Source organism: Camarhynchus parvulus, chromosome 1 (assembly GCF_901933205.1).
Source record: "Camarhynchus parvulus chromosome 1, STF_HiC, whole genome shotgun sequence".
NCBI classification, from domain to species: Eukaryota; Metazoa; Chordata; class Aves; order Passeriformes; family Thraupidae; genus Camarhynchus; species Camarhynchus parvulus.
This window is the reverse complement of record NC_044571.1, coordinates 114,346,467-114,372,617: the sequence shown is the minus strand read 5'-3', so window position 1 is coordinate 114,372,617 and position 26,151 is coordinate 114,346,467. Positions and strand designations below refer to the sequence as shown.

The 26,151-nt window shown below is 45.4% G+C and overlaps 1 protein-coding gene across 2 annotated transcripts in view; it reads left to right on the top strand.

Moving 5' to 3' along the window:
- RAB6A (RAB6A, member RAS oncogene family) overlaps positions 1–26,151 on the top strand; it is a 42,161-nt gene that overhangs the window by 11,110 nt on the left and 4,900 nt on the right. Inside the window, exons 2-7 of one of the 2 annotated variants that reach the window (XM_030944184.1) lie at positions 13,571–13,629; positions 16,089–16,142; positions 17,679–17,784; positions 19,557–19,668; positions 20,367–20,460; positions 25,898–25,964. In XM_030944184.1, the coding sequence (XP_030800044.1) occupies positions 13,571–13,629; positions 16,089–16,142; positions 17,679–17,784; positions 19,557–19,668; positions 20,367–20,460; positions 25,898–25,964 (492 nt within the window). Of the gene's footprint in view, positions 1–13,570; positions 13,630–16,088; positions 16,143–17,505; positions 17,612–17,678; positions 17,785–19,556; positions 19,669–20,366; positions 20,461–25,897; positions 25,965–26,151 lie in introns of both variants that reach the window. The other variant, XM_030944174.1, reaches the window with a different exon arrangement.

Here is a 26,151-nt window from a genome sequence, read left to right as displayed (position 1 = left end):
GTTACTTTTGGGAAGCGTTCTGTTTGAGGATTTTTATGCAGATTTCTGTCTAAACTGCCCGTGAATATTGTTTGTTATGGGAACAAATTCTGTGTTAAAGGTATTTAAACCAGAATTTCATAGTTATGTTTTCACTGTCCGCTTCTTCTTTCCAAAATGGTTTGGTAGCATTTCGTTTCTGACTTAAATTGAGGACTTAAAGTGGCTGTAAATTTGGAAATCAGTTGAAGGGATCCCTCATGCTTCAGGTGATGGAGGAGCTCTTGGCTCCTTCCCCTTTTGTCCATGTGGAATTTGTGCTTTCCAGAGCCACTCCCCACCCTTCCAAGGTAATGTCTGTCCAGAGTGGCTTAATTACTTTTGCTGCTTCTCCATCTGTAGCATTTTATTTCTTTCAAGCCTTTTACAAGCAGATAATTAGGTATTTAAAAATAAAATACTGGGATGTAAAAATTGGCTCTTACAAGTGTTTAATTACAGAAGGTCTCCTGGTGGGTTTTTGCTCAGTCCTACACTGGTTTTTAATGGAAAGTTGGAATGATAGAACCTGGATGCAGTAGATGCTTCAAAAAGTGATTTCACCTCCATGGGCTTTAACTGCCATCATATATAAAGTGAATATTGAACCATCTTTGCATGACAATAATAAAACTTCAGCATTGGGCTCTGAAACTTGATAGGCCAAATTTTTGTGTGAGAATGGAATGGAATGGAATAGAAATAGAAATAGAATAGAATTGAATTTTTGAATGTGTCTCTGAAATAATTTAATTTGTCTCATTGTGCTCACACCAAAACTTTAATGACCTGGGATGAAGTTGAGTTGTTTTGAATTTTCAACCCAAACACTGCAATCCAGAATCCATACTTTGTCCAAAAATTGAGTTGCTGAGATGCTGTTTATCTGGAGTGGTGCTGTTGGGATTATTGGAGCAATAATGAGCAGGCTGTTTTGGGAAGAATGAAATAGTAAATGTCACCTGCCAGATTGACACTAGCCAGGATCCATCACTGTTCCTCCTTCCTTTCTCCAGTCATCCTCTAACTCCTCTGCCTCACAAATACGCTCTTAAATGTGTTTTTTTCTCACAGAAAGGTACTTAGAAATATTACCTAGCTAAATATTGGGGATGGGATGCAGTCCAGTTGTGGAATTCATCTTCCCAGGGTGAAACCCGGTGTTTAAAACCAGAGTGAGGAGTCCAAAAGAGGTGACTTTCCAAGAAGTGCTGCTGTTCATCACCTTTGAAAAAATCGTTTCTGAGATGCAGGAGCAGCTTCCCAGTAACATCTCCTGCATGGAATGTCTTCCTCTTTCCAGTTTGTGCTGCACATGCCAGCTGAGTTGTTGATCGGGTCCACCTGGAATTCCCACAGCTCTGAGCTCCTTCCTCCGCTCACTGTGCCTCGCTCCTGAGAAATTTTGGGTACAGACTGAGGTCACATGGACTTCTGGACTGCTAAATCTTCCGTTTTCCTCAGCTCCACAGTCATCCACACCTGGTCAGAAGACCCCTAGCATGTGCTTTACAGTATTTCCAAGCTCTGCTCTGTGTTACCAGGCTGAGGGTCCTGAGGCATTTTGTGAGCAGTAAAGATAAAATCCTTTGGAGAATATTTGAAGCCTCATTGGAAACTATTTTAAAAACCTTAACTGTGTAAGATAAGAAGGAAAGCAAAATCCTCAGGCTGTAGTGAAAAAAAAAATCCTTGAGAGTCTGTAAATTTTGAAGTTTTTTTGCATTCTTGGCAAATAATGACTGCACAGAAGTCTTTGAAATGGAAAGGTGGCCTGTGAGTACCCTTTAGTTAATTAACCAAGTGATATCCATGAAAACATGAGTGTATCCCCCACAACTCCTGTTCTCTGGTGGGTGTTAAACTCATCCCCATGGAAATGAGAGGCATCTTAATGTGCATTTCCCTCTCAGCCACTGTAGTGTAGATCTTAGCTATCCACTCTGCTCCCTGTCCTCCAAAGGGCCAAGATTTCTGCCCTGATGCTGTGACACAGCATGGGACACAGCTGGAGGTGTCTTTTGGCCTTTCCATGCTTTTGTCACACTTGTCCTGCCCCCCTTAGGAGTCAGAATTGTTGGGACCTTTCCTTTAGGTGCTTTGTCTCACCCCATACAGCTTGGGCAAAATTCTTGTGTCTCCTTGTTCTTTTGTTTTCCTTATCTGCACAACTCCTCTAAATCCTGATCTTCTGCTTACCTTATCTTGGGTTTGTTCTTCCTGATTTGAGTGAAGCCACATTTACCACACAGTGCAGCAATTGGCATGTGAGATTCCCTTCCTGCTGTTCCCTGTTGTTCCAGGTCTTCATGTTTCATTTGCCCTATTGCAGCATTTGGGTTTCAGCTCTTCACAGGATTCCAAGGCTCCTCCTCCAAACCAAAACTCCTACTTTGCTTGGCTATTGGAAGTTGAAGACAGTTTCTGGCTTCCACACCAGTTTAACCTAAATTAAATTTAAAAACCTACTCAGTATTTCAGAAATGGGCAGGACTTTACTTCTGCAGACTTCAGCCATATTTAATCAGAATATTTGCCCCTTCTGTACAAAATGATGGGAGACTCAGCAATCTGAACATGAGAGATGGCAGCTGTTCCTGCAGCAGAAAACTGGGAGTCTGGCTCCTCACGTGGCATTGTGTCACTTATCCCGGGGGAGGAGAACTGGGATTGCCTGGAGGTCTTCCACTTGTGACACTCCTTTTGGCTCTGTTGCTTTTAGAAACCTTTCAAACTGTGAAAATAGCACTGGTTATGTTACAGGCTTGGCTTGGAATTCCTCTGCAGCAAAGCAAACAAGAGGTTTCATCTCTAGAACATAAGGTGTAGATTTTAAAATGAATTTTTATAGCTGTGCTTCGGAGGTCACATTTCCATGTTTTATTTTACTATACTGACAGAGTAATTGAATTATTATATTTACCAGATCTGTTCCTTCCTGTTCAGCAGTGAGGGGTTGACTCTTGTTTATTCTTTTCTGCAATGGGATGGTAAAAAACATCCTGGTTTTTATATGAAAACTTTTCAGTGTTTAAGAGAACTCCAAGGTGTGATTTTGAGTCAGAACCAGAGGCTGACCCCTTTTTACTGTTTCATTTCTTTGTGGCTGTGACTGAGCAAACAGAACAAGATTTGTTTGCATTGTGCTCTTTCATTTATTTCCCATTTTGGGAGGAAGAGTCAAGCTAATTACTGACAAAACCCACAAGAATTAATGAAGCTATTTATCACTGGGTATTTTTGTCCCTGTCACAAGGCTTGGTGCAGATCCCAAAGGAAATCTTGCCTGTGCATTAATAATCAGGGATATTGTTCTACTTTTATCAACTCTGCCAGTGCTGATTAGGATTTGCTTAGCGGGAAGGAGTTCTGAGTTTGTCATTAAACTTGTAATGAGTCTCCACACATTTTTATTGATCTGTGTGATCCTTTCACATCCCAAAATGCAAAGAGGAACCTTTTCCAGCTTTATATGTCCAGGCTGTGCCTTCTACCTTGGGGCCAGTCATGATCAGTCTTAACTTGTGTCTTAGTTTATTTCTGAGAAATGCAGATACCAGCTAAAACTAACTGGCATCTCCCTCAAGAAAAAAGTGTAGTGCTAAATAAAATAGGATTCCAAATTGCCTACACACAGCTAACAGGCTGATGTTGCCTTAGAAAAAGATGGATAATACAAAATACTCTCTTCTGCCTCTTCCTTTTCCCTTTAGCTACTGCTGAGCTTTAAACACAAGTGACAATTCTTTGCTTCTCTGGCTGGTTTTAAAATGCCCGGGGACTGCATAAAATCCGTCCATATGGCACTGAATGCTTGGATCAGTGGCAGAGCGGGCTTTTTTCTGCTTGTCCTTCAGTGTGTAGCTGTCAGCTGTGAAACCCCCCTGGGTTTTTACATGGTGTGCCTGGGAATGGTTGTGTAAAAGGAAGGATCCTTTGGGAGAATTGCTGCTCTGCCTGTTAGAGGCAATTTCTTACTGGAGGTGGACCAGTAAATAGCAGTGAGGCAGCTCAGCTCTGTGACTGGGAGGAGGAGTCTTCAGGTGAGATGTGACCCTGAGGAACAGGGAACTTTCCCTCTTGTCACTGTCTGCTCACATCTTTTGCAGTGGCAGAAATACTCTTGGGGTTCCCTTGAGGGAGGGAAGTTCCACCTGGGCTGTTTGGAATGAAGACCCCAGCAGGGAGCTTGGACAGGATGATCTTTAAAGGTCCTTTCCAACCCAGCCCATTCTGTGAGAACTCTTTTGCTATATCTTTGAAGCAAACTGCAGCAGTGTACAGCAGGAATTAGACCAGTATGCTGCAGCATTAGGAATAAAATGAAAATTTTCTCACTTAAGGAAAAAGAGAGCAGGTTTTTAATAACTTTAACTAGCTCTGCATTCCTAGTGACTGAGACTAATGTTCAGCTAGATTTAATCCCAAGTGTTTGTCTCTATCCAGATGTATATCTAATATAAAGCAAGGCTGAGAGCTTCAAATTTAAGACATGAACTGGTAGATTTTGAAAAGCATCTCTTGGAAAGAAAGAAAATAAATCCTTGATTTCTGCATTGTATTGAATTTGACTGAAGAGTTGGGGAACGGAGCTACAGGTCCTGCTGGGCACTGCTGTCAGCAACACCCTGGGGAAAAAACCACTTTCTAGGTCAGAAAAGTGCATCAGCCTCCATTTCCTTCTGTCTGTGATGAATTATTGTGGAAAACAACCCTGTGAATGTGCTCTGAGGTGCCCAGAGAAAAGAATGAATGAGAATTAATGAGCTTTTCAGGCTAACACATATTTTCATAGTCATCTTTTTTATAAGGCAGTTACTGAAGTGTTAATCATTTGATTACTGGTTGTTGTAGATAAGGGAGTAATTGGTCCCTTTTTGTAAATGATGGAAATGCCTGACAGGAAGGGGCAGGCATGAAAACTCTTGTTTCCATGGATTATTGCCCAGAGAGATTGACTGGAACTAAAACCCCTTTGCTCTGATGACAACTGGGTGGCAACAAAATTCTGTTTCCTATTTGCTTCTCAGTAGCAAGGGCAGGTCTTTAAACACGATCCCAAATGTGTGTGAAACTTCATTTTTGGCCTGGCTTGAAATGAGTATTATGAATTTCTTTCAGAAGCCATTACAAATGAGCCTTTGGTGGTGGCCAGGGAGAAGGGCTGAGTCTCAGTGTCACTCTCCTGAGTGACAAACAGCTCTGCTGCTGTTTGGGGACATTTCCCTGAGCCTTGAGGAGCTGCACTTCCCTATTTTCCTGGGCCTGTAACGAATGGAGCAGGTATTTTTTGGTGTAACTCTTAGGAAAATCAAGTTATACCCTCTGTGTTGGGAAGAAAAAGCATGAGAAATGCAGGATGAGGCAGCTTTTTTCACATCCTTAGAGTTTAAAATGGTGCTCCTGTGCAAAGGGCCTGGCTCCCTCCTTTGTATCCCCATTCTTGCAGCACATGGGACCAAGCTGCAGATGATCCCAGCCATTCCCAGAACAGCTTTCTGTGTGTTCATCTGCTGGGTAGGTGTCATTCCTTGTTATTCCCTGTTACATCAAGCCAGTTCACTGCACTCCATGCTTCCCTTCCTGCTGCTCTGCACCAGACACTCATAAATATTCATGTGCACTTCCCACCATCCATTTAGGCTCCTATCCCTGGCTTAGGGTCTGTTCCAGTTTGCTAAGTGCAGCTTTTTTTACCGGTGCTGAGGGCTGGCTGGGGAGCTGGAGGCTGATGTCACACTTCCTCCTTTAGGAAGTTGCTGGGATGGTAAGGCTTTAAAAGGTTTTGCTCAGAAATTCTCCCATCACAAAGAGCAGAGCGAAGTTCAAGGCACCTGATTGTCACAGGGTGAAAGGAAAATGGAAATTTCCTCAGCAGCAGCAACATTCTGGCTGTGCTTTTTTTTTTTACTTCTTTAAATGAGCAAAACTCATCTCTCCACCTTCAGCTCTCATAAAGCTCTCTCATCTTGCCTTGAAAACTCCAGTCCAGATAGAATCTTTGTAAGGACTAGGGGAATTGAATTTACAATGAGCAAATAATCAACTTTTTGTTCAGGATCTCTCAGTACTTTAAAATACTCAGGGCTGTGTACAGAGGGCAGAGGAAAGAGGCCAATTTATTATATATTGTATTTATTATATATTATATTATGTATTATAACCAGTGTTATTCCTCTGGTTCATTGACCACATGTTGGATCTCATTAAATCCATCCCCATTCTGTGTGAAGCACTGGGACAGTGCTATTAGTGATCATCTGGAAGGGATTAAAACCTGAGTTTTAATAATTTAATTTTAAGAGGCTCAACACTCCCATGAATCACAGAATGCTGGAATGGTTTGGGTTGATAGAGACCTTAAAGATGATCCAGTGCCATGGCAGGGGCACTTTCCACTATCCCAGGTTGCTCCAAGCCCTGTCCAGCCTGGCCTTGGGCACTTCCAGGGCATCCAAATGCTTCAGGATTACCTTGAGCTTCTAGAAGTCTCTCTTGTTCTCTGGTTGGTTTCTGTAGAGCTTTGAATTGTGATTGTTTCTTCTACAAAGAACTTTTACTTATAACTCTTTGAAAAACTGTGGTGATGGCTGTGAGAAGTTACTTCTTATGGCTCTGTCAAGTGCTGGCTAAGAGATGGAAAGGGAAAATAGGGAAAGGCCAAGTCCACCTTTCCCTGGAGCTCAGCAAGGCTGAACAGGCTGCTCTGGGAATGGAACTGGATATGGGAATGCTCCACTGCCAGTCCCTGGATTTCTGTGTGTTTTCTCCTTTGCTCTGTGGGTACAGGCCAGCCATTCTCAAATTGAGAGCTCCAGGCTGCCAGCAATCCCTGAAGCCAAAGTAATTGATCCAGGACTATATGAAACAGTTTTCAATAGTGCTTTTAATTAAAAGGCAAAATACAGGCTATGTTGTGGTGGTGACCTGAAAAGAAATGCAGGATTGGCAGGGATTCATTGGTCTAAAAAGGCCAGCTGCAGTTGTTTGACATTGTTATTGATTGTGTCTGCCTTTCTAGAGTTCCTTTTCGAGGTAGGATGCCATAAAACCTCCAGAAATAAACTGCCAAAAACCCCTTTTGGAGGTGGTTGCTCTGCTGCTGCCTGTCCTCCTTTCCCCTGCAGTCATGGACAAGCTGCTGCCAGCAGCATCCTTGTGGCTGTTTTTCATTGCAGGAGGCTCAGAGCAGGTTCTGCAGCCTGTGTGTAGGTTCTTGGAGGGCTTTGACTTATTTTGGGGCTGAGGTTTGCCATGTGGGTGTTGTTTTATAGCCCTGTGAGAGCTGCTGGATCCCCATTGCTGGAGGGATTTAAAGCCCTGGGGATGCAGCACTTGGGGCCATGGGTTGCTGATGTTCTTGGCAGTGCTGGAGAAGTGGTTAGACTCCATGAGCTTGGAGGGCTTTCCCAACCAAAATGGTTCTATGATTAATTTCCTTGCACTTTAGAAGTATCCTTGTGGATACTACAAAACATGTCCTGAACTGCCAAAGAAATACCTGAGCACCAATATTTGGCACCAGCACGTTGTGTGCAGGCTCCTCACTGGCCTGTGCTTCTGTGGGAGGCAATGCAGCTGCAAATGTCCTTTGTCAGACAATCAAATTTGCTGCTGATAAAAGAGAAGGGCTGGAGCTGCTGGAATTTGAGGGGGCTTTGTGCTCAGGGGGTGCTCCCTGTGCCCTCTGAGCCGGCGCATTCACTGTCCCCGCTTTCATGTCCCTTGCCTGATCTCCGTGTTTGATCTCTGCCACCAGCTCCAGGCATTGTTTGTTCCTCTTGCAATGAGTATCAAACCCAGAATCAGCCAAAATCAAGGTGAGTTGTTCTCTGGGAGGAATGAAATGAAATATATTTAAGGTAGAAAATGATGGAGCATATCTTGAATTCAAAAAGCAATATACAGCAAGCCTAAATTGTTCCACTTTTTTTGGGTCTTGTTTCCCTGTAACTCTCTGGATGTTCTACATTAATATCCTAAACAGAATCTTAAATAATGAAACACATCTCCACAGTGTATAATTTATAACCTAGATCTTTACTAGGCTGAGAATAAATTATCTTAAAAGAAGCTGTTTGAACCATTTTGTTGGTACTACTTAGAGGGGTCCATGCGTGGATTTCAAGAAGGTTTATATTTTGCAGGCTTTCTACTAATTTTAGTTTTTCTTGATCTTTCAAAAAAAATATTGAGGACTTAAATCTGTAAGGAATTGGCTCAGGTGGTCCTTTGGTCTGATGTCATCTCCCATCAGGAAAGAAATGGCAGAATAAAATAGGTTTGACAATAGAGCAGGAGTGGAATCAATTGGGAAAAAAAATCAGGGTAAAAAATCCTTTAATTAGAGCAAGGAGATGAGACCTCCTCAAGTGTGGCTTTTGCCTCTGCTCCCTGGGACTAGGCTGGATTCCATCCTCCAGGTTCCTCACTGTGACTGAGACAAATTTCACCTGCCTGAGAGTTCCTTGGATGAATGCAGTCGGCTGGCTCTGCCAGTGCCTTTGGATAATGAATGAGTTTGGTTTCTTGCTTTGAGGGAACCAGGTGAAATTTCCATAGTTTGACAGCAAACAGCAGAGGGAGGATGTGGGGGGTGTTTTTATATTTTTTTAAAGAAGCTGCTTTAATCACTTTAATACAGCATTTCTGTTTCCACTGCTGGGAATGACGTACCTAAAATATTTTTACTGGCTCATACAGATCAGTAGAAGTCAACTCTGTGCATCTTCCTTTTGGGGCTTCTTTTTAAACACAAATCTAAAAATGGTTTTGAGGCATTCATAATTCAGTATATTGTTCTTAGCAATGCTTTTCCTTTTGGTGCCATGGGTGGTTTTTTTTTTTTCACAGCAAAATAATTCCAGTGAAGATTTTGAGGTGAGCTTAGCTATGAAAGTTATAGTGTCACTGGGGTTTATCCTTCAATCAGATCTGAAAGGAGTCATGTAAAGGGCAAGTGAAATTTTGGGATTACACAGTGAGGAGAAGGCTTTCCTCATCTTCCTCCCTTTACCTCTGGCTTTCAGCAGGTTGGATCTCTTGGCCAAGGCTGCTCCTGAGAGCTGGGAGAGGCCAAGGGCAGCTTTCCAGTTGAACAGTCTGGACATGTTGATTACTTTTAAAGTTATTTTGCTTTCAAGATAATTCTTGAGGTTTTTTTTCCTGATTGCTGATGCTTTGAAAGTTCTAAACAACCACTAGGATGAAGTCAGCAATTTAAATGTGGCTTCTCCAGAAGAATCCTTGGAGAAGTTGTGAATCTGAGTATGAGAAAATGAGAGGGGCATGTCAGTCTGCGTGTGATGCACACAGTCCAAGTGGCACCATCCCAATTGCTTTTCCTTGCAGGTCACTCCTGGCTGGTGCCTGAGCCCTTTGCAGACTCTGGCAACAAAGAACTTTGTAATGCTGTGCTGGTGCTGGCAGGGAGGTGATTTGTGTTACCTCAGGGGCCTGGGCCCTCCTCCCCAGAGGCACCGTGAATCAGTGGCACTCTGCGGCTGCTGCTGGGCACACGGCTCTCCCCAGGAGCAGGACAAAGGCAGCCTGCAAGAATCAGATGGAGTGACCTTGGAATGTCTCCAGGGCTGCTGTGGGATCACAGTGGCTGGAAGCACGAGATCAGCGTATTGATTCCATCCTGCAGCTGAGTTCTCTGTGAGATCCCTGCCAGGCAGTGGCTGCCGGCTCCCAGACAAAGGGCATCGATCAGGGGCACTCCAGGAGCTCAAGGCTTGGAATTCAACCCCTCCTGCTTCGTGGCAATTCCAGTGATGGGATCTTCACAACTTCCCCTCAGTCATCTTTGGGCACTTGGCTGTTTGCTGCCACGGTCCAGGTGCTGATTCAGGAGGGTGTTGGGGCATCTGCTGGTTTCTGTGCTGAACCAGTGATCAAACCTTTCCTTTTAGGAGTTTCCTAATTTTGTATATCAGAACAGCCAGCTTCTTCTTGTCCCAGAACATATGGGAACACTGCAGCCTTGCAGAATTCGTGGGGATGGGGTGAGCAGCCAGCTCATGATGGGAGCCACCAGGTCCAGATTCCTCCAGAGCTGATCCAGCTGAATAAAACCATCTGAGCAAGTCAGATCCGAGCTTAAAACTTCCCGTTGGAGCTGGATCCCTTCAGAAGTGAGCATTGCTATTTAGATGATAGAAGGTGCTCTGAGGGCTGGAGCCAGGCTGGCAGAGCTGGGGGTGCTCACCTGGAGAGAAGAAGGCTCCAGGGAGAGCTCAGAGCCCTTAGAGGGCCTGAAGGGGCTCCAGGAGAGCTGCAGAGGGACTGGGGACAAGGCATGCAGGGACAGGAGCCAGGGAATGGCTCCCACTGCCAGAGGGCAGGGCTGGATGGGATATTGGGAATTAAGAATTGTTCCCTGGCACAGGTGCCCAGAGCAGCTGTGGCTGCCCCTGGATCCCTGGCAGTGCCCAAGGCCAGGCTGGATGGAGCTTGGAGCGGCCTGGGACAGTGGCAGGTGTCCCTGTCATGGCAAGGGGCTGGGATGAGCTGGTGTTCAAGGTCCCTTCCAGCCCAAAACCTTCTAGGAATTTATAATCACAGCAATCACTCAAGGAGTGGTGTGTGAGGCACAATTGTGTGACTGGGAGATGTTTGATGTGGATTTTGTTGAATGGAAGGCTGGAAGGAGTCAAGAACTCATCTGGTGAAGCCGTTGTTCAGCCTCTTAATGACAGAAATATGTCCAGAATGTCAGGCTTGGTGTTGAAACAAATGACTTCTTTGGTTAATCACTTATTTACTTGGCTTCCCTCCTCTTCAAAAGATGCCTTGGATGTAAATTCCTAGAGTGAAATGACATTGACAACTCTGCATGCCAAGGAAGGGAGGAGAATCCACTGCCCAGCTGAATAAGTCATTTTGAAATTCAATTGCCTCAATTTCCCAGTTCTGTGCCCTTCCTGCTTGGATTGTGCTTGGACTCAGCTTTTGGCTGTTAGATCTTAATCTACAGAGGGAAAAGTGGCTGGAGACAAGTTTCCCTGAGCAGCAAGTCACTTGTGCCCCTCACCTCTCCGCTGCTTGCTGTGAACTCTGCAGGCTGCCTGGATTTTTGCCAAAAAGTTCTTTCTCAGCTCCTGAATTGTTTGAGATTTCCCCTCGCTTCCTGTAGCTGTCAGTGTGTCCAGTCAAAGCAATCCCCATTGCCAGCATTTCCTCCCCCACCTCTGTCCCTCTGAGGATGTGATATTGACCTTTTCCTTGGGCTTGTTCCAGCAGCATACCAGGAATATTTTGCCCTACAGGATATTTATTGCATTGCTGACTAATGCTGCCCTGGACGTACTTGTGTGTGGAAATTTCCCCAAGAGATTGAATTAACTCACTAGATTAAAAAAAACCCAAACCAACATCTTAATGAAGCAAAGCTGAGGTCTTGAGTGTCTTATCTGTTCCTTGGGCTCTGACCCCTGGATTACTTATCCAGTTGTTTCCCATCTGGATTTTAAGCAGCTGGTTGTTCTTGTCTCTGTGTATTACCTTGTTCTGCTTCTCCCTGCTGGGCTTCATTTGCCTCCTGAGGTCATTTTGGCATTTTCCAAGAAGAATTTGAATTCTGGATCTGTCCTCTCCCTTGCTTGCAGTCACTCCCAAATTATTGCCTTCTGGGAATTTGAGGAACATACAGCCAGCAAGGCAGAGCAGAAATGAGAGATACAGTGGGATCTGTGGGCTTTCATTCCTGCCAGGATTTCTAAAAGGAGTCAGTTTGGGTTTTTTTAAAAGGAGGCATGGCAATGCCTCAGTGTTCATGGAATTAAAACTGTGAGCAGTTGGTGTTAATGCCATCTTGATCTGCTGCCTGTCTACATAAACCTGGGTCTGCTGAGAGAAGAAATGTCTTGGAACTCAGTCCATTAGGATGCTCTCTCCAAATGTTGGTTGAAGCAGATATTTAAATATAAACAAGCCCAAGCAGTACCTTATTTTCCCCCTCTTTTAGTGAAATCAGTGAAGGTAGGGTAGGGAGGCTCCAGGAATAAACAGAATATTTTTATATTTTTATGCTTTGTGGACAGATCCCATCCAAGACCTGTCACTCAGAAGGGAAGAATTTTCTGGAACACCTCATTGTCCTTCAGGGGCTGTGAGTTGCCAAAGCAAATAATTTCCTGGGTGAGACTGGGCCCGTGAGGAGTTAAATGTGGCTCTTTGCATCAGTGGCCACGTGAGGAAAACCAGCTTGTTTGTGATGCTGCAAATCAGTTCCTGGGATTCAGCCTGTGCTGCAGCAGGAGGGGATTGGGGTTGCTTGTCTGTGTCTCCTGGAATGAATCCCTCCTCCCCTGTTCAGCACATCCATGGGACACATCTGAGTGAGGGACTCAGGAATCGCTCCCATCTGGGATGTGCTGCTTCTGAAAACCTACTCAGTGCAGGGAGTATTTGCTCTACCTTTGTGAAGGCAGCTTTTTAACTTGCTGGGAAACATGATTCTGCCTCCAGAGCAGAATATGTTAGAGATTCACATGGGAATTCAGATTTTGACTTGGGAAAATCTCATCTCTCTGAGGCTGTCTGCTGGGTTCCTGTTTGTTTAGCCCTTTTTCAGAGTTAACTGAAGATGAAAATGCTGCTTAATTGGGATACTGGAGATTTTGGTGACACTTACGTTAAGATCTAAAACAAGCAAACAAAACCCCCCCAAAACTCGCCCCAGAAATCACAGAATGGTTTGGGTTGGAAGGAACCTTAATCTTGCCTTAAATCCCTGTGTTCACTGGATGTCCACCCTGGCAAAGAACTGAAATCCTTGCAATATTGCTTGGAGAACACAAGCTCTGCCTTGAGCACTCTGTCTTACCTTTTACCTGCACATGCAGTGTTTGGTGTCCAGCACAAGTCACACAGCTCCTCTCCTCTGCCTCTGGGAGATGGCAAATTCCAGCTGCAGGGAGGTTGGAAAAAACTCTGGGAGGTGATGCAGCCCTGAGTTACTTCCTAAATAACTGGCCTACAATTAAGAGGATTTATACACATCAAAATGAGGCGGCTGGAGATGTTTCAGTTCCTGGGGATCTTGCTGATCCCTCCAGGTGAAGGTGTAGGAGAAAGAAAAAACCTTTAAAATATGAGTTAGGCTTTGGCCCAGCTCTGCTGTGGTGTTTGTCTTAAGAGGAGTAGAAAATAAGTGTTGTGAGGATGATGGGGTCTGAAAGTGAGTAAATCTCATGTTTTATGAGTGAGAAGAGCTTTTTGTTGCTAATAATTAGTTATGGAGGCTGTTAAGGTCATTCAGTGCAACTAAAATTACTGAATGATTTGGTAGAAAACAGAGCAATGAAATTAATGTTCATCTCAGGTCACAAATATTTAAGAGTAAATCTGATTATTTGGAATGATACAGGGGGAAAAAAAGAAAAAAAGTGGCTTTACAGTTGTAAAGTCAAATAGCTGCTCTTGTCCTTGCAGGAAGTTTAAGTGCGCATGATGGATCTGTTGGACATAGTAAACCATTTTTAAATCACTTGCTTAAACCTTGCTCTGAAATTGTCCCTTGAATCCATGTTTTTTTCTCTTCTTTTAGTGGGGAAGACTTCCTTGATCACCAGGTTCATGTATGACAGCTTTGACAACACCTACCAGGTAAGTGAATCCATATTTTTGTCTCGTGTAAGACTCCTCTGCTGCCGTGTCTTCCATTGCAGGAAAAGTCATTCCAGACAAGCTGGGACGCTGACCATGGAATTGCCAATTGTAAAATCTTAATTTTTGTCACCAGCCAGGGTGGCACTTCTGAGTTGGATTCTGCTCCAGGAGTTTGCCTGCTGCTTGCAGCAGGATGAGCTGTGGAATGTTCTAAAGGAATACCCAAGGCACAGCCAGGGAATAGCAGTTAAATCTGCCAGGGTTGGTTTTTTTTCCCCCACCATTTTCTATCAGACCATCACAAATCTAATCCCTGTGTGTGGATAACATAGCAGGTACCCAGGTCTTTTAAACAAGTTGACACAAGCTAGAAAATAATACAAAATATATTTAAACAAATTTAAGATGCTTAGAAAACAATTTTACAAATTAGCAGTGTTGCTAATTTGCAGTGTTGCCCACTCCCAGAATTTAGCATGAGCTCAAAATGTGGTGAGATATAAAAGTATTTCAGTTTCCTGAAGTGTGTCTCCTCCAAGCAGAACATGTTTCATGACTTGGTTACAGTTGGTGATGTTCTGGATACACGAAACTGAGAAAAATCTGTTCCCTGGTGCCTGGGAAGGTTTTTTTAGGGGGCTGGGAGGAGGAGGTAACAGAAAAAAAAAAAAAAGGAAAACGTGATTCTCCTGTTCCTCAGTGTCTAGCCAAGGATCTCATTGAACTGAGAGATTTCCCTCCTGCCTCCTTCAGTAATTCCTCCTTGCTGCTGCTAGGAAAAACGGGATGGGAAGTTCTCCCTGAGCTGTGGGAAGAGCCACGTTTCCATAGTGTGAGAGGGCTGGAGCACACATCACTGCTTCCTCCCACATTCCTCCCACTGTAATTACATGGACATTGAAGGCAGTTCTTTTATTTAAGCTGGGATTTCATCCCCTCCCCAGTATTTTTCTTTTAGGAGTGCTCCTTTTCCTTACTGAGTTTGTGTCCCAGTTCTTCTTGAGGAGGTTTCAGCCTGTGTGCTTTAGGGGTGTCACCGTGGAAGGGTGCTCTGGTGTAATACGTGAAATGATTGCAAAATCAGTGAGTGGCACTTACAACAGTGAGGAGTCCCAAGGGCTGCTAAGACAACTTGCATTTAGGCATCAGTGCTGCCTGCCCAGTTTGGTGTTAATGGACTTGAGTCAGAGCCATTCATCCAAACCCCTTGGTTTTCCTGGAGGTGTGCCTGAGGTGGGGCCATACCTCCTAGTGGGTGCTGTAGCTAGAAGAAGGAATCAGTCACAAAAGCTCCAGGAATTTGGCCAAAATCACACTGCCTGTTGGTGTCAACCCAAACCAGACGTTTTTGGATGCCCAGGATTGTCTAGAGACCCCTGAGACCTCAGTGTTAATGCACCTGATCACGGGTAACTGGAGCAGGGGATGAGTTCAGGGATGATCTGCTTGTTCTGGATGTTTCTGGCACATTTTGAATGCCTGTTTTTCTGAAACCTATCATTTGAACATGGGGTTTTTATGTTCAGCTGTTAAAAATAGAAAGCTGCCATTTAGAAAAATCCGTGCTGTGCATCGGATTCCTTCTGCTCGCTGCTGGATGAGAGGAATTCAGCTGTGTCCCTCTGTCTTGTCAGTAAGAGCTTGCTGTGCTGTGTCAGAAACCCAAACACCTGGAATAAAACCATGTGATTGGAGGTGTTTATTTTGCCAGGAGTCATTCCCTTCCTCCATGGACATGCTGGGAATGATTTCCTTTGTGCTGTGGCCCCACATATCGTGGAAGATCTGTTTTAGTAAAAGTCCTGGTGTATTGAGCATGCTGGAATCCTCTCCTTGATAATGCTGCTTCCCTGTTGTGCTAGGACAGGCTGGGAGAGAAGAAGGCTCCAGGGAGACCTCAGGGCCTAAAGGGGCTCCAGGAGAGCTGGAGAGGGACTGGGGACAAGGCATGGAGAGAAAGGACACAGGGAATGGCTTCCCACTGCCGTTAAGATGTTCTCCAGGAAGCTCCCACTGTTGCTGTGAAGTTTGGGTGCAGCTTTGCTGCTTTAAGATGAACCAAGCTTCAGTGGGGGCGCCTGCCTTGATCTGCCTGGAAGAGTGAAGATCCATGGAAATATTTGGCACTTGGGAAGAAGATAGTGTGCCCACCATATCCTGGCTGAGCTGGGGGACACCAATTTGTCACATGCTTAAAAATCTCTGCTGCTACCCAAATAAATGTGTGGATTAAGCTGCCAATATGCCTCAAGTCAAGCTTAAAACCTTTTGTGCTTTAAGGAGTTGTTCTGGTCATGGATATATTAAACAAATTGCTTATTGAATCAAGCTATATCTTAAAAACAAGAAACCAATCCTGTTTTTCTTGCAGCTTCTGCTGCTCCCCTGAAAATCACTTCAGGTGTTCTGACTTTTTTTTTTTTTTAAGAGCTCTTGGTTTTCTCATCTCTTTACAGGCAACAATTGGCATTGACTTCTTATCGAAAACCATGTACTTGGAGGATCGAACAGTGAGTAAGATTTTGTTGCTTTTCTCTGTGAACAGTAGGAATGAGGACCAGCATCTGGTTTTGTGCAGCCCACACTTCTGAGATCACTGGGAAGCACAGGCTGAGCCTTCATCTCCCAGCTGCTTCCAGGCTGACAAGTGCTGTGGAGACACAGCAGTGGGGATGGGAAATTTGGTGTCATCCTCTGTGAAGAAAGAGATAATTTGAGGGGTGAATGATGGTGGGAGTCTGGAGAAAGGGGAACCATGCTTAACCCCTTCAGCTTTTGATGCCACAAGACAGAAAGGTAAATAAAATACAGATTGCCAGATGTGGCCAGTTAATAGCTGGCTCCACATTCTTAGTGCTCCTCGTTTAAAAAGAAGGTGGCCTCTGATGAGTGCACAAATGAGACTCGTTTCCTTGCTTGGTGCAGTTTTAACTCATCAAGTGAAATCACTCCTGTGTGCAAGCAAAGCTGTGGTTTAAAATGAGCTCAGATTCTTAATTAAGAAATTCAGCCTCAGTTGAGCTATTTGCAGAAACAAAACTGCAGTGCTGCAGAAGCTTGTGGTACCGGATGAAGTCCCGATAAATGGGATTGGATAAACCCCCAGTAAATGGGATTGCATGGAAAGGGCTTGAGGGATGACATGTGCTTTCCATGGCCCAACTGGCTCTTGCACACCTTGCCATACATGTTGCTTTTAGTGTGCCTTGCCTTTTCTTCCAGAACCTTGCTGGTAAGAGCCATTCAGCCTGTCTGTGAGTGTTATTTTGCGGTTTAGAGTTACAACAAGCATTTTATCCTCAAAAAACTGACATGAGTAGCTTTTCCACCAGCAACCATCCTTCATGCTGCTGGAGGTTGCCTGTGTGAGTCCTGAGGAGGGAGAGCAGAGCATGATTTCTCCTGTAGGAAGAAGTGCAGGTGAACATTTCACAGAACCACTGAGGCTGGAAAAGCCCTCCAAGATCAAGTCCAAGCATCCCCAGCACTGCCAAGGCCACCACTAACCCACGTCCCCAAGTGCCACATCCACACACTTCTGAGCACTTCCAGGGATGCTGATTCCATCACTTCAGCTGTAGCTTTCTTGTTGGTGCTCTCTGTTTGGAAGCTGAGCCATTCCACTGCCCCCCTTTTGGAAGGGAAGCATTTTTTGGGAAGCTGCACCCCCCCAGTTTGGCTGCTCTTACCCCTTGGGAGAGATTGCTGTAGGGAGACAGTGTCCTGCTGCTCCCAGTCCCCAGGCACCTCCTGCATGAGTTTCTCCTTTTTATTTAGCTATTTTTTGGAAAAAAAACCCCAAAAAGTGAAACATTTCTTTACTCTTTTATTTTTAGTGGCAGTTTGGCTTTTTTAATTTTCTCCCGCCCACAGATCAGGTTGCAGCTGTGGGATACTGCGGGTCAGGAACGTTTCCGTAGCCTCATTCCCAGTTACATCCGTGACTCTGCTGCTGCTGTAGTAGTTTACGATATCACAAGTAGGTATTTTGCACTGGCTTTGACCTTTTGTCTTATTTTTCTTGCTTGTTTGACTGATTTTGTTAGGTACGGTTGCAATTATGGGACACAGCAGGTCAAGAGCGGTTCAGGAGCTTGATTCCTAGCTACATTCGTGACTCCACTGTTGCAGTTGTTGTTTATGATATCACAAGTGAGTGGGGGGAATTCTGCATTTCTAATACTCTGCCCTTTTCATCCTCTAGCTTAGCTTTGCATGTCCTCTCACGTCATCTGCTTGGGCTTCATCCTGGCATGACAAAACCGTGGTTTCTCTGCTTGTTTTACACAAGCCCCGTGGTTGCTGCTGTTGTAATGTACAAACTGTCTCACAGAGGCCATTTTAACCCTTCCCTACCCCATTTTCTTCAGTCCCCCAGTCCTGCCTGCTCTCGTTGCACTCCTCCATCTGCCTTTTGGTCATAACATCACCTGTGACTTTTGGTCTTCGTGTCCATGGGTATCTGAATTCTCAAACTGGAGACTTTTGTAGCTTGCTCCACCTCATTCACCCTCCCCCCTCCAATGAAATCTGGGCACGGGCTGGCGGGGAGAAGGCATTAACATCACATTTTCCTTGGAATCAGCCACTCTTACATGCTGCAAGATGCAAAACTTACTACTAAGCTCTTACCCTTTAACAATTGCTCTTTCATTCCTTACTAAGGTATGTACATTTTTGTCAACTAAAATATTAGTGCTTCTTCAGCCCTGCTCCTTCTGTCCCTCCCCTCAGTCCAGACCCCCCTTAACTTACCAGTTCCTGCACTGACAAAGAGCAGAAATTCTGTTTTAGGGGAGCTAAACCTTCAGACAGTATCAGTTCTAAACCAGAATTGACTGAGAACAATGGCCTAATTCTGCACAAATGCATAAGTTCTTGTCCTTTGATTTATAAATACTAGAAGATTGCAGCCAGGAATAGGGGCTTTACCTAGAAAAGCTCTAATTGTTAAAAATGGCACTTTCCTCTGAGCTAAAATTGCAGGTTAGCTGTGAACTCTGAATTTTCTCCTGACCCAGCAAATTCAATATTGCCAAGCAGTAAAGGGAATTAAGACACTGGCAAGTGATCAAGCCTTGGCTGTCTAGCATGCAATATATTACTTTGCAGTAGAAACCATTAAAAAAAAATCAATACTTTTCAAGAACTGCTGCAGAGGCCCCCCCTTCTTAAGTACTGAAACTACTTTGGCTGCTCAGATGCTCTTTGTGTCACTAACTGGCAAATGCTGAGCTCTGTGGCAGCTTCCCTCCAACTCCTTTTTCCCTGTGGGATGCAACCATTCAAGCACCACAGAGTCTGGAATTCTTACCTTGCAGCTTTTAAGGGTGTAGCATGAAGTGCCTGTGAAGAGGTTAAATTTCTGCTTCTGGTTTTATGCAAAGATTTAGGAATTGTTTTGAAGGCAAGTGTTCAGTGCCACGGGAGTTGCTGCTGTGTTGTATAACCCTGGGATTCCCTAGAGAAAATAGAAATTGATTCAAGTGTACAAAATGCAAGGCTGGGATTGAGGATTTTTGAGAACTGTAGGAACCTCTGTAGGTGCACAAGCCATGAGCAGGGTACAGTGCAAAAATTAATCCCCGCTCCCGACAGAAAATACTTCATGTTGAACTAAAAAATAAGGAACGCAGTGATAAGATTTTTCATTTTAGGTGCTGTCAAAACCAAATTCTAGATGGACTCAGTTCCCTCTGGGGCTTTGAGCCCACCTGTAAAGAGGCACTTGCCCATGTGAAATCAATGCCAGAGCTTCCGTGTCCTTTAGTGGGGGAGATTGAGGGTTCCACTCGCTGATTCTTCATCACCCTCCTCCGCCGACTCCACAGAAAATGAAGCTTTTCTTTCCAAGTGCAGATGTGTTTCCTGGTGAGCTGTGAGGGACAGCTGCAGTGATAACCCTCTCCACTGTTCTCTGATAGATGTAAACTCCTTCCAGCAAACCACAAAGTGGATCGACGACGTCAGAACGGAACGGGGCAGCGATGTCATCATCATGCTGGTGGGAAATAAAACAGATCTAGCAGATAAGAGGTATGGGCCAATCATCCAGCTTTCAAATCCTGCTTTTCTTACTCTGCTGCTGTTTGCTCCTATTTTAAGGAGTATATTGTAATGTATTTGTTTTTCTGGAGATGGCTGTGACTAGAGAAATCTCAATTTTAAATCCTCTTTCTTTTGGCTAAGGCAGATTTCCATCACAGGGCTGAAAAACCATCACCAGCTTGTACAGATGTCAGGAGAGAAGGGATTGTTCACTACAGTCCACACTAGTGAATGAAAAAACTGGTTACAAATATTTGTTCTTAATAATGTCCTGCTTAATGGGTGGAACACATATCTAGGGAAAAACGGGACAAAATCCCTCCCAAATGAGGTGGTTACACTTGGACCTTTGTGAAAATAGCTTGGTTTTGATGATTATTTTGGGACTGCGATTGCTAATTATTCAGACATAAAAGCATAGCTTCCTGGGCAGGGATTTGGGGGTGAACACTTGGCTTTTCTGCTGGAATGCTGAGTTCTGCTTGGGTGTGCCATGGAAGTGAAGTGGTGATACCTGCCAGCAGCTGTACATTCCATGCAGGAAAAAAAACCCCTTTAGGTGCTTTCAGATAAAGCAGTTAAAGGCTTTTTTAAAAGTGTAATAAATCTTAATTATTAAGGTATTTGTTCAGGTTTGGGTTTTATGAGGTGTTTTTCCTCCCCTAACTCTGTGTTTTCTTCCCCAGACAAGTGTCCATTGAGGAAGGAGAAAGGAAAGCCAAAGAGTTGAATGTAATGTTCATTGAAACTAGTGCAAAAGCAGGATACAATGTAAAACAGGTGAGTGGCTGCCGGTAACACAGCCTCCTTGTGGGAGGAGCACGTCCCTGGATCTTGGGAAGCTTTGGCACAGGGGGCCAGTGGGAATTGTAGTCCACACACAGCTGGCAACACCTCAGAGCTGAATTGTTGGCTGAGGTTCTGCAGGATCTCTGGCCTTGCATCACATGATTTGGGACTTCCTTTCCCTTAAATAACAGGGGAGTTATGGAAGAAGCTTTGTGAGTACAGAATCACACCTTCCTGGGCTTTTGATAATCCAGATTTGCTGTTTGGACTGAGAGTGAGACACAAAGCTGGGGAAGCACAGGTCTGAGGACTCTTTGTGTTCTGTTTCAGTGAATGAAACAAACCAGGGAAGGAGGAGCATGATGGCTTAAAATGCTTCCAGTGCACAGGGAGACAGAGCAACTGCTGTTCCCACTCTGTTGGAAGGCACTGGAAGTGCCAGCAAATGCTTCTGTACAACCAGAGCTATTTATTTCTAGAAGATGATGAATTGCTTTTGAATTGGGGAAAGCAGTGAAAGATCTTTTGAACTGATGGGGCTGCAGAAAAACGAGGGTTTATGTCCTGAGATGAGCTGTGGCTCTTTAGAGTGAGACCTGGAGAAGGCATAAATCCATGGGTGTCTCCACAGAGCAAACACACCAGTGTGGAATGCTGTGCTCAGCTCCCTGTCCCCCAGGAAGAGAAGGACCTGGAGCTGCTGGAGAGAGCCCAGAGGAGGCCCCAGAGCTGCCCCAGGGCTGGAGCCAGGCTGGGAGAGCTGGGGGGCTCACCTGGAGAGGAGAAGCTCCAGGGAGAACTCAGAGCCCTTGCAGGGCCTGAAGGGGCTCCAGGAGAGCTGCAGAGGGACTGGGGACAAGGGCTGCAGGGACAGGACACAGGGAATGGCTTCACATTGACAGAGTAGATTTAAATTTGGTATTGGGAAGGAATTGTTCCCTGTGAGGGTGGGCAGGCCCTGGCACAGTGTGCCCAGAGCAGCTGTGGCTGCCCCTGGATCCCTGGCAGTGCCCAAGGCCAGGCTGGACAGGGCTTAGAGCAGCCTGGGACAGTGGGAGGTGTCCCTGCCCATGGCAGGGGTGGCACTGGGTGATCTTTAAGGTCCCTTCCCACCCAAACCATCAGGGATTCTGTGTGTGTGGATGCCATTCCACGTATATCTTATATATGTAGTTACACAAATGGTTTCTGTGCAGAAGGCTACCAGGAGTAATAAAATAGGATTATAAACTACTTCATGTTCTAGACAGGACTAAAGAGTCTGTTATTAAAATGTCCCTTGACTTTGCCTCTAAGTAGCAAAATGATTCCCTATATAATGGGATAATTATAGCAGTGTTAACTCAGAGCTGTTTCACTGCATCACCCACCATGGACGTGTTGGCTTCCAGGGTCCCCCAATTATCCTGACACAACAGAAGCTGCCTACTAATTAAGGATTGGATTCTGTCCTGCAATCCTTAATGAGTGCTTAGACCTGGGGGTGTGCACTGAGAGCAGTTGCCTCACTGAGAGGAGTGATGATGATGATGATGATGATGATGATGATGAAGGAGCTCTACACTCCCTCTTTCCTTCAGGGAGTTTCTGTGCCCTGCCACATTTCCAGAGGTTCTGTAGCCAAGCCTGTGAGGGAGTTGTGGCTTTCAGGGCCAGCTGGAACCCTGAGGATTTGATGGTGTGCACAGACATGAATAGATATTCAAAAATAATTAAAAATGGATTTTTCTTACAAGTGTTGATCTGTGTGTTGCAGGTAAGGACTGGGATTCTCAAGGATTTCAAAGCTATTCTCTATTCTAGAATATTTGTAACTCATTTTTTATTAGTTTAATAAGTAGTTGTTTAAGCAATTATCAAAGGATAAGACCTTTAATACCACCACTTAGACAGCTCCCTGTTTCCTTGCAGCTTCTCTGCTAAATGGTGTGAATTTATTTTATAACTTAGCAATAAATTCTCTCCCAGTGAAATGGGAAAGTACAACTGCAGAATGGATCCCCTTCCCATAACCTGTGTGAAATCCTTAATAAGCTGAATGCAAATCTGACCTTCCCATAACCGATAACTTCTCTGCACAATATATTCTGATCCTGCAGAACAATCACTGTCTCAGTTAATCTTCCTACAGAATTTTCATCCAGAAACAGCTGAATTTCTTGTCCTGCTCGGGGAGGGAATGGCTGTGACTCTTCCAGCTGCTCCTCCTCAGTGGCAATCCAGGGGACTTTTGTCCTTTGGTGCTGCTTTTAGCTTCTGGTTCATCCTTTTCTGCTGGAAGAGATAAGAGGGAAGGGCATTGCCTCCAGCTCCCTGCAGCTGTGCTGCAGACCCAGAGGGCCTGCCTTTGTGCTGGGACCCCAGTAGGTGAGATGCTCTGTACTTCCAACAGCAGCTATTCCAGTGCCAGGGGCTTCTGCAGCTATTCCAGTGCCAGGATCTTCTCCCAGCAGAGAGGCAGAGGGGACCGTGCTGCTGCCAGGCTTTTCCTGCCATTCCCTGAGTCAAGAAAGGGGAGAGCTCTGAGGATGGCACCTCACTGCTGGCTGCTGTTGGATCTGTGACTGCAGAGCTGTTTGCAGTCCCCAAGGTCCTTCACACTTACTGTTCCTCCTCTGGCTTTGGGCAGGGGGTGTTGAGGGAAAACTGAGTGGATATAAGGGAATAAAAGCATTGGTAGTGTTATCGTGGGGTTAAACTGATGCAGCAGAGGGGAAAAGACTGGCTTTTGGATCCTGCAGAGACTGATTGCCAGGGGAGCCTTAAGCTGGGGAAGAGAAGTAGATAACTTGCTCCTTTTAATGCAGAGAACTGTAGTCTCTGATTCATTCTGTCAGCCCTGAATAAGCTTTAAAAGACTTTGCGATTCCTGCTCTGTCTCGGCACTCTGTATTTCAGGGAATCTTATTGTTAGTCCCTGGATTTCATGCCCAGAATATGTCAGGGTTCATTTTGCTGTCTTGTAGAAAGAGAGGGGAGGGCTCTCCCTTGAATTGCTCCCTCCAGCAGTACCTGGCACACTCCACGCTGGCCCTGGAAGAGCCAGCGATGAATGTGGGCCTTGGCAGAAGAACTTTCTCACGGCAGCAGCTCTCTGAGCACAGCCCCTCTGTGACCCTGTTCTCACAGAGCTGGGCTCTTTCTCCTGTCTTCTGATTCTTACCCATCTGATGGGCAAGAATTACCCTCAGAGTTGCAGAGAATGAGAATTAGGGAGAGATTTTTGTTTGCCTTGCATTGGGGAGCAGGTTTTTTGCCCGGCTTTTCCATCTGGACAGTGATCCTCCTGTCCTTTCCCTATTGCTGAAAACTAGTTTATGCCTGCAGTCCTTTGTGACCCTGATCTGTTGGGATTTATTGGCTGGGGTAGCAGGCAAGGCACAGTTTGGCAAATGACTTGAAACTGATGGTGAGAGATGAGGCTTCTTTCCAGAGTTTCTATCAGCAAGCAGATTGCAGAGTTGAACGCTGAAAGGGAGTTTGTGTGGCTTTTAGTCTTTCAGCTGCTGCCTTTAACTCCTGCCTTGGAAAAAAAGTCCTGGATGCTCATCAATACTTGTGTTTTTATACCCACACAAACATTGAAACATGTACATGTGTGTACAGACACACACTGGCTCGGGGCTGACAGCACCAGGAAGCTCAGAGGGCCCTGTGGGAAGGCTGCTTTCCAACCATCAGGAAGTTTCCCTAATTGGATTTATTCACATATGCTGGGGCTGATAAGCAGAAGGTTAATAAGAAATAAAGTTGATTTTTCTTAGTTGCCAAATTCCTATTTTTAGTCCGATAATTTAGGGGAGAAATACTGCTAAAAGCATCATTTTATTCCTGGTCTTAATGTAAAGAAAGGATTACTGTATTTTAAATAGCCTTTCTGTCAGCAGTGTAGTTTAAATGCAGGAATTCCAGTTGGTTCCATCAGCAGAGGATTTTTTAAAGACTCCTTACCCTTCCTCTGTGTGGGCATTCCTGCTGTCGGTTTAAGTAGAGTTTAGCATCTGGAATTTTGTTACTTCCTGGTTGGCCTATGAGGATTTCCCTGAGGTTTTCAGGGAGGCTGGAAGGTCCAGGTTAATGGCAAAAGTCCACAGAAACACAGAGCGGGGCATACTGAGCTTTTTTACTTCGGAATTGTTGGCTGAAATTAGGGAGTTACATCGAGTCCCAACTTCTCAGACTCATCCTTGGCTCAGATTCCAGTGTGTGCCAGATTCCTGCCAAGAAAGATCCCAGACAGACCTGGGGGCTTGCTCGTGGTGACCTTGGAAGGGGCTGTAAAGCCAGCAAAGTCACCTTAGGATGGTGGGAGCATCACTGGGACACTGGGAGCCCGAGTGGGGAAAGCCCTTGGGCAGGGACCCGCGGGGCTGCTCGGGTACCCACAGCCCTGATGTAAACAGGCTGGCAGTGCCTTGGCTGGGTTTTCTGTGGAAAGTGGGTCACTGGGAATAAGTGGTTTAGCTTTGTGTCATTTGAGGAGAGGCAGGACAGCGTGCAGCAGTGGAACACGCCGGGCCTGACATCAGACCCGCAGGATGCGGGGATCCACTGGGAACACGTGATGGAGGGACAGCATCCTGGCAGCAGGGACAGGCAGCTGGATCCCGGGCACTTTTCCTGCATTGTCTACAGGGTCCTCACCCAGAGGGCCCAGGAGAAGCTGTGTGGTGGGAATTACCAGTCTGAACCTCAGGGGCAGAGGTAGGAAGTGCAGGAGAGGGAATCGGTCCTGTTCCATCTCGCCTCCTTCAAATGGAATAAAGCCATGAGGAGAGTTGGGAGCTCACACCTTGCTGGGAACTGGAGGTGGTGTTCAAGTGAGAGGCTTTGGATGCCTTTGTTCTGTGCTTTATGCCCTGAATGTGGGCATAGGAAAACCATGGAGTGGACACCAGATGATGAGGATTAGGTTTGGCTGTGTTCCTTTGTCTATTCCATAGGAGCCTAGGTAGGCACAAATAGGTGAGGCTTGGGAGAAATCCTTTCCATGCATCCCATTTTTTGACACTCTTCCATGTGTGTCAGCTGGGCTGATGTGGTGACAGGCTCCTGGGTGGTGTGTTGCCTTCATCAGCATGTCCATGCTCCTCTGAAATCCTCTGGGGAGATGTGAAAATCTAATTCCCACCTGCCCTGGGGAGGCTGTTGGGTGTGTGGACATCCATGGCAGGTGTGGGGTGAAGTGCTGGCTCCCACCCATCCTATTTGCAGAGAAGGTACAGGAGGTTTGCTGCACGCAGCTCTCTGATCTCCACTAACAAGAGCTGTGCTTTGCCCTTTTCTAGGAATAAAGGTTATATTTGGTGTCAGGATTTTGGGGCTGAGCAGTGTAAATAGTGCTGGGGGATGTGTTGAATCATTGTTTGAACTGCCTCAGCCGGGGGGAGCCGTTGTTTTCATCTGTTCCCTGTGTGGTTCTTTGCAGCTTTTCCGACGTGTGGCAGCTGCCTTGCCCGGGATGGAAAGCACACAAGACAAAAGTAGAGAAGACAGTATCCTTTCTGTGCCTGCGCCAGGCATTACCCTGCACCAGGAAATCCTCTGCAGCCCTCGCTCGGCTCCTGGACATCCCAAAGAGAGGGGGAATAGGGGCAAGTAACCTGCGAGCTGAGGAAGGAGGATTGGTGGGTTGGAAGGCTGAGGGTGGAGAGGGAAGCAAGGGGAGGAATGGTGATCCAA